The sequence below is a fragment of the Nicotiana tomentosiformis genome, chromosome 8 (genome assembly GCF_000390325.3).
Source record: "Nicotiana tomentosiformis chromosome 8, ASM39032v3, whole genome shotgun sequence".
NCBI classification, from domain to species: domain Eukaryota; kingdom Viridiplantae; phylum Streptophyta; class Magnoliopsida; order Solanales; family Solanaceae; genus Nicotiana; species Nicotiana tomentosiformis.
Window position 1 is genome coordinate 40,515,711 of NC_090819.1, and position 8,267 is coordinate 40,523,977.

Genomic DNA, 8,267 nt, shown 5'->3' on the forward strand with positions numbered 1-8,267 from the left:
GCGAAGCTACCCCAAAGTTGCCAGAGTCGCAAATGCGAGACTCCAACCGAATTTGCGATTCCCGAGCCTTCGCAAATGAGGTCCCTTTTTCACAAATGCAAAATTTCCTAGTCCTAGTGCCTTTCGCAAATGTGATCACATGACCGCAAAAGCGAAAATCGCAAATGCGAGCCTGACCTCACAAATGCGAGATTTGCAGGCTTGCACCAGCAACTGCTCAGCACCAACAGTTCTAAAACTATCCGAACTTATCTGATACTCACCCGAGCCCTTTGGGCTCCAAACCGAATATGAACACAAGTGTAATAACATCATACAAGCTCACTCGCTACCTCAAATCATCAAAATAATATCAAATAACAAAAATCAATCCTCAAAACTCAAGATTTCAACTTGAAAACTCAATTTTTACAATCTTTCACATAATACGTCGAAATGCGCTCGGGTTATCCTGGACCCCAATCAAATATGCGTGCAAGTCCAAAAATATCATACGAACCTACTGGAATCGTCAAAACACCGATCCGATGTCGTTGACTAAAAATGTTGACTGTGGTCAACTCTAGCCTCATTTTAAGTAAAAAATATCATTTTCTTCAATATTTTACGTAAAAGCTTTTCGAAAAGAAATACGGACCATGCGCGCAAGTCAAGAAACATCAAATGAAGCTATGAGATTTCTCGGAACACGAAAATAAAGGCTAGTACTCAAAACGACCTATCGGGTCGCCATAGAAAAAAAAATAAAAAGAGAAAATAACTACACAAAAAATAAATAAGAGTGCATAGTTTTATTAGAAAGAAAATAATAAAGTGTAAAAAATAACAACAATAAACAAAAAAATAAAAAAGACAAAAAGAACATGAAAAGAAACAAAGAAAAGAAGGAGAAGAGCCTCTGGTGAAGCCTAGGCATAGAAAGGAAGGATTTCCTGGTCTTAAAATCTTCAAAAGGAATATGTTTTGCCTTTCTTTTTCAAAAAGGGAAATATTTTGGTCATTAAAAGGGGCTCTAAATATCATTTTCTCTTTAGGAACATATATAAATTGTTAAGTTTATGCGATCTATTCCTCTTGTATTCTTCCAATTTCCATCGCATTTGTGGCATTTAGATTTTGTGATGGTATGAAATATCCATCTTTAGTTGATATCTTATTTTGTTTGATTGTGTCTTCTAGTAAGCGCTAGTGTTTTCAAATGGCTTTTCTGCTAGTGACCCTTCGAAAGGGTTAAAATCCTTTTACTCTCTCGAACTCTCTTTTGTTTATCTTTATTTATTGCTTCTGGGTTTCCAATAATAAAGGCCAAAAAATTAAATGGAGAACCTTACATACTATGTGCGAGATCATAGTATATATAGACATCTCAACTTCACCGCCAAGTAAAGCACAATGATTAAGAAAAGCTATAGGAGCAATTCAGCTTTTCTTATATAAAGATAATAATGAAAGAATACAGTGTAGTCTTGTTGAAGAACTCTAAAGCAGTGACTGGTTTCCCTGTGGTGGCATTGAGTTGTGTTGATAGCCGAAGGGATCTCTGAAAGGGTTTGCAGACCCCATATATGGAATTTGTTGAGGATATTGACCTTGATATTGATTATGAGATACCATCATCATATTTTGCTGTCGGAATTGCTGCTGTTGCATCACTTGCTGTTGTTGTTGTTGTTGTTGCGACATTATTGCCATTTGTACGTTCGTTGGAGGTGCTATGTTGTTTGACATGGCAAAGGGGTCATGTTGATTGAATGGATTCTGTGCAAGGATTTCATGCCCGTATGCACTATAGCCAGCATTTTGCAGCTGTATTTGCTTCCTAGCTACATCATCTTCATATAAGCTGTCAAGTAATAACTTGTCGAATCCTCCAGCCTGATACAACATACACCATAATGTAAATTTCCATGGAATCAATGCAGAGGTTAGGACATGTCGCAGAACTGTGAATTCTTGATCTCTTAAGAAATGCGTAAAAAATGTGACTCAAAATCTTAAAACAAAAAAGAAAATTTTTTTAACTTCGTCTTTTAAAAGGACGATCATGCTTTAGAGAAAGGAATATACCAATTTTTTATCTGGTGTGACTTGGCTCGTATTGTTGCTCGATGCATTAACAAGAGCCAGTTCCCATCTTGTTGTATTTCCTATTTCACTCAACTGATAATTCGCTGATGGATTTTCTTTACCTGTATGATATTTTTAATACATCAAATCAATAGGTGAGCTGAAACTGCGATAGGATCTTCCTATTTGCAGTAGAAAAGTTACATAAGTTACCAGGTTGAATTATCGCAAGAGCCAACGCGTTGCTTTCCTCTAATTCTGCAACTTTTGGATCCAATTGGTTCAAACCCTTGATAAAAAACAGCATAAAACAAGCGATTATGAGAGTCCTCTTCGATGATCCCTGCAATTTCCTATCTGTAAGGCACAACCCCAAAAGGGACTGAAGCAACAAAAGCTTACCAGCAAATCAACAGGCTCTTCAGTTGATTTCAGCGGTGGAGTTTCTTCTAATTTTTCAGGCTGAGGTTCCTCTTGTGCTTCAACCTGTTCTTCTTTACCATTTTCAGCTGCTTCAACTTGCTCTTCCTTTTCTTCAGGGACAGGTTCTTTAGGCGTTTCAGGTTCTTGCTCAGTTTCTCTATACTCCTATTAGACAACAATGACAAACTCCATTGAGGCCACCATTACATAAGAAGTGCGAACATATCTGCCTTAATCTAAAGACTAAGAGAAGTGAATAACAATGAAGGAAAATGTTTGTAGTAGATATTGACTGATATTTTCAGCTGCAAACTTTTCTTCTACCGGTCTTATGTGTCTTACTCTATATTCTTCCAACTTTATTTTTTCCTAAATTTCCTCTTCCACTCTAAAGATGTCATACAAAAGCCCTCCTTGTAGTCCTTAATATGAAAGACGAATGAATCAGAATAGCTTGATTTTTTGCAGGGATTTGTTTGGTAGTTTTGAGGGTTGATTTCGATCTAGGGAGGGGTCTTAAAAATGGCTGTTTCTCTTACATGAAACTGGTTTATATAGTGACCTTTATCTCAATTCTCTCAAAGCTTAGGACTCTCTCTTTTACTTATACCTACTAAACTCCTTGTCAATGGACATGAACCATTTGAGCAAAGGTTCAAAGATGAATACCAACAGAGAAAGCATTGGCAAAGTCATTCTAGTATAAGCTTTTGAATATCTTAATTATGTTTGCTTCTGTGATCAAAAAGGAAAAAACAATGTGGTCCTAAAAAGAGAATGTAGATAGCTCAAAAGTGTAGTTCTCACCAGCCTCCTACTTGACATGGAACCTGTATGTGGTGCTTCTCGTATGTATTCCTCCATAGTAGCCAGAAAGGAAACAGGAGGCTGTAAAATTACCATAAAAGAAGCAAATTAAAAAACAACTTGATTCGTAAAGATCGTGCGACCTTCAAGAGAAATTGCTTTTCAAGTTTTAATTATAATGAAGAGACCTGTTTTAAAATGGGAAACTGAAATGTCCGAGCAAGATCCAGCCCTCTGCAGAAGTCATAAAAATGAGCTAGACTTTCAGCCTACATTAAGGAAGGAAACGGAAGAAAAATAACTTTAGATTAGCCATCACGTATATTCATTCATATTGGAGACATTTTTACTACATTCTTACTCATTTAGAGATCCAATTGAAATGAAATTATAGACCTGTTTCCCTGCTCTTTTATATATGTTGAGAGCTTTTATGGCATCATGCTTGGACATTTCAAAAAACTGCATAAATATGAGATAGTGACCAATTAATGTTCCAATGAGATTAGAGATTAGCTGGATCGAAGTTTAAAGAGGCAAAGAAGATCTCACAAAATCAACAAGGTTAATAATCCCGTCGTTGATTGCACAATAGATCTTGAAGCTCTCCTTCAAAACCTGCATTGAGTACAACCGGGGCTATTATGTTGACTTATTTAACATTCTATGGTGCAGTGACAAATACTACGTACCAGCCTTACTATTGTCAGTGCCCATATAGTGTTAACTAAGGATTGTCTTGTGTTTAGAAACTTTGGTTCTATTAATGAGTAAAGCAGAATATGTAGTTTCTTCAAAAAGGTGTACAAACTAATAATCAGAAACAAGAAATCCATTTCTTAGTTGGTAAAAGTTGTAACCCTCATACCAGTGCTAAGGCATACTGAATAAGAAAATTGTAACAGGCTCCTCCTTCAGGCTGCCAAATTTACAAGATATTAAAAACGATGTCCGGATATCAAAATATCACATGGCAGTATTGGACGTATAAATGGAAAAAAAAATGAAGTCATCATAGTTTCCTAAACAACCAAGTGACTATCAGCATTAGGCCATTCTCACCTGGCAACAGATCAAGCGATATAGAAGCTGCTGCAATGCTGGGAGCTGCTCTAATAGTTCTTCACCATTTAAGAGCCTTGTTCTGCTATGCACCTGATGCAAATTGAAATTATGCGATATGAAACGAACAAATCATGCAGAAAAAAGGAACAAAAATACACAAACCTTGGAAATTCCAGGTGAAGTTTTGGTCAATCTCTCTGCCTCGATATCATACTTCAAAGTCCTAAAACACTCGAGTCTTTCCTCCAGAAAGAGTCCATAAGTCCTTACCCAGGCAGAGCAATCCCAAGCTGTGATAAGCAACAATATGTAATATACTTATACGCTCCAAAACAGGAAAAGTGATGATGTTAAAAGGAAAAAGGGGCTTAATTACCAAGTGTACTAGAGTCATCTTTAAAGTTCGATATTTGGAAAATATGCCCTCTGTGAGAGAAGTGCAGCAATTCCTCTTTAAACGTAGGATCACCTTCTCTCAGAACTCTGTGAATAACTATCAGTGTCTTTAGGGCAACCTGAAACATTTTATCATTCATTGAAATTAAAAAGGTGAAAGAATAATTGACTGCATGAAATAATATCATTAATAAGCCACCGTGTGAAATAGAATCCTCTTACTTTTTTAAGATACTAGTTTTTGGACGCACGTGTATCCCATACTAATTCGTACAAATGTTATAAGAATATCAGTGTGTGATGAGTTGCAGAAATTAAAGAGGGGAAATACAAGCTCAAAATTAATATATGGTGAGCGTATGTGCTAAATTTTTATTATCATTGCAAGCACGATCATATTAAAAAATTAATGTCGAATGAATTTGAAAAGTAATGTTGGAACGACTTAAATTATGCGGTTCTTATAATATATCAAGTTTTTAACTTAATTATTTTTTTATATGTCAACAACACATAGTTTAAATGTGAAGCCTTCTTTTTAAGAGACTTTTGCCTCCTACTTTTTATTCCCGCATACATATCAAGAAATTGTTATTGAATGAAAATAATTATTGTAAAAACTATATAAAATTCCATCAACATATGCCTTCCTTAGGATGGCGAGTAAATCATTGTGTACACCTATACTTAGCGGTAGGTAGTAGTTATTTGTGATGGACATAATAGTTGCTGAAAGATTTAATTGATGTATATAAATCGTGTACATGTACCCTTTGTCCTTTGGTCATGGGAGAATCAAAACAATGATATAAAATCTTCGAAGAGTTTAAAAAGAGATCACAAATCATAATATAAATGACACAAAAAAAATATTCTATTATTATAGGAAAACTAATAAAATTTCACAGTTTGCAAAATGTGACGTTGAAAAGATAAGAAATGACATCTTTTCCCCAATGTTTACCATCCATCACTTTGTTATACAACATCCAGAATGATGTGAAGAGTGAAACCGAAATTGTGAAAATGTGGAGTCACGAAAGTGAAGTCAGAAAAGAGAGATGTGGCCTATTGTATGGTGAAACAGAGAAACAACGAAAAAAATCAAAAGTAAACATGTAATCTATTTCAGAGTGAAGTGTAAATGAAGTGGAAAAATCAATGGCTCTTTTGGGGAAAACAGATTTTCTTGACAAAAACAAGAGAAATGTGATACAATGCTTAGAAAATTGATATGCATTTTTATAGAATGAAATAAAAATTGTTACTGCAAAAATATTTTTACTTTCGTGTGGAAGATAAAGAGCCAAAACTGAAATGTACTTCTGAGTAATAATTAAGAAAAGTTATAGCTTGCAGCTTGCTTTACTACTGTGGAAGATGAAAAAAACTTAATTGAAATATAACTGAACAATAATTAAGAAATATTACAGCTGAGACGCAATATGAATGCCTTCAGCCTAATTAGATTCATTGAATTGATTGTCTGGAGCATTAAACAACTACTTGATTCATTCGGCTAACTTCTAAAATAAAATAAAAAATTAATTAATTGAAGGTTTATTATTTTTCTTTAAGGACAAAATGGTAACTCAGATTTTAAAGGGTATTATTGTAAACGAACTTTGAAGATAGGAGTTTCCTACTTTTAGGATAATATGATTTGTAGCAAAAATACACTCTCTGCCAAGCAAATTACGTGTTCAATAATTGTAGCAATCAGAATCGGCTAGAAGTTATTCAAATATTGAAAAAGAAAGTAAAACTACCAAATGATTAAATTGGGTCAGAAGACTTACTATCCAGTTGCGTGTCTTTGCCAATCGTCTAGACAGTGCATGAATGCAGTAGGCAACGTCTGCTCGTGGACGTGTAACCGATGTTGCAGCAAATATCACTAAGGAAAACAATCTAAATGAACATCCAGAATTGATGAAAAGAAAAAAAGCTACAATTATTATTTCAGTCTATTACAAATTGGTTTGGGCCACAACTGAAGCCTCATTCAAATTGCAACAGCATCTGACTGTCTGAACAGGATATACTAGATACCATTCTACAATACCACAAAATATATAATAAAAAAACTAAAACAAAGACTTGAAATGTGAGAAACCAAATTAATGTAGCATTCTGGTACATTGAGGTTAATGTAGCATAACCTCAATCAATTAGTAACCTAGCAGATATAGAATATAGCCCGTCGATGAAATTCATGTATATACTTAAACAATCAAAAGAACAAAAATTAATCTACAAACTCACTTGCAACATGCCTTTCTTTTGGAGGGCTTTCAACGTGGTTTGTTGCCTTTACAATAGCGATATCCAAATCCTTAATCAAAACCAAAAATAGAATTCCATCCATCAACAAATGTGCATTAATTACACATATTAAAGGAGAAACTTTTTTTTTTCTTCATATGCAGACCTTAAAATCGCTGTTGACCTTGGCTAGGCCAACCTTGGTTGAATCTTTAAGTGCTCCATATGCTTTTCTAAAGCTCTCCATTCGAAATCTAAACCTCCAAATCAGAATCTCTTGTCGTAGAAATAAAAGAGAGAGAAGAAGGTTGATCTGTTCTTCTTCTTCTTCTTCTCTGGAATCATAAGCCTTTGTGCATCCAACAACAAAATAGCCAATCATAAACCTTTGTGCTTAGAATAACAAAATATGGCCAATCACCCCCTCTCTCTCTATCTATATATCTTTTAGTTGAACTTTGTTTAAAAAAAAGAAGATGATTTTAGTCTTTTTTTTTTATTTCTAGCACATTTTTAAATGGAAGCGGCATAGAAGGGACAGTTGTGCAACGACAAAGTATGGTCGTTTGGAAGTTGGGTGGACGTTAGACTTGGTAAATGCTAATCATTTGGTACAATAATACAAACCACAGGTTTTTGGAGGGTAGATTTTGTCTTTTTGCTAAAGTTGGATGCTTGATTCTCTCGATAAAACAAAAAATAGGAATGAGACAAAAGAACCAAACTTAGCCTGTTACTATCGCAAATCGTTGTTGCCAGAATGGACGTGGCAAGAATGGGGACAATTAAGACATTTCCCATGGGCGTTAGGGGCATTATGGACACTTATCATTCTTTTTGTGCATGTTATACCTTTCGTTATAATAGCTAGAGTTAACATTAAGTTTGTTTCTTCTCTTATCGGTGTAATTATGATTTGTCTTTTCAATGCATGAAAAAAGAAGAAAAAGAAAACAGCACACCTAAGCATGTAATTACTTGTGCTTGCATACTTTGAAAATTTCAAGTATAATTTATGCACCTTTGTATATACATCTCCCATACTATTTCTCTGTACCGTATAGCTTATAAGTCTACATTTGTATGTATACAATTCAAATCTTATCCTATAAGGATCCGTACCCTGAAACTATTAACACCTTCATTCTCTTTTCGTTTTTCCGATCAGTCTCTGCACCATTCTTCTTCTTCTCTTTTATTGTCCAAATACATCTTTCATTTGTAAATATTTTTCTTATTTCAAC

At 34.7% G+C, this 8,267-nt stretch overlaps 1 protein-coding gene across 2 annotated transcripts; it reads right to left on the reverse strand.

Annotated features, from left to right (window-relative positions):
- Nucleotides 1-1,335: 1,335 nt before the first annotated feature.
- On the reverse strand, nt 1,336-7,508 carry LOC104091641 (putative clathrin assembly protein At5g57200). Of its 2 annotated transcripts, none has more exons than XM_033654925.2 (15): nt 7,190-7,508; nt 7,024-7,093; nt 6,558-6,655; nt 4,739-4,877; nt 4,525-4,652; nt 4,360-4,452; nt 4,166-4,216; nt 3,850-3,915; nt 3,659-3,759; nt 3,486-3,531; nt 3,298-3,378; nt 2,470-2,655; nt 2,281-2,356; nt 2,068-2,189; nt 1,336-1,875 (listed from the first exon to the last, which is right to left on the reverse strand). In XM_033654925.2, the coding sequence occupies exons 1-15, from the start codon at nt 7,403-7,405 to the stop codon at nt 1,480-1,482; spliced, it is 1,869 nt and encodes a 622-aa protein (XP_033510816.1). In that variant the 5' UTR covers nt 7,406-7,508; the 3' UTR covers nt 1,336-1,479. The 2 variants fall into 2 exon arrangements, with proteins under 2 accessions (XP_033510816.1, XP_009595316.1); XM_009597021.4 differs by having other exon boundaries at nt 3,486-3,566; nt 3,694-3,759; nt 7,190-7,506.
- Between the last annotated feature and the right edge of the window lie 759 nt (nt 7,509-8,267).

Bases quoted from the DNA above. Each gene is read 5' to 3' on its own strand.
- LOC104091641 (XM_033654925.2), bottom strand. From the start codon at position 7,405: ATGATTGGCTATTTTGTTGTTGGATGCACAAAGGCTTATGATTCCAGA. The intron at 4,653-4,738 runs GTAATTAAGCCC...TGCTTATCACAG, and splicing joins AGATGACTCTAGTACACTTG to CTTGGGATTGCTCTGCCTGG. The intron at 3,916-4,165 runs GTATGAGGGTTA...TACTCAATGCAG, and splicing joins TTCAGTATGCCTTAGCACTG to GTTTTGAAGGAGAGCTTCAA.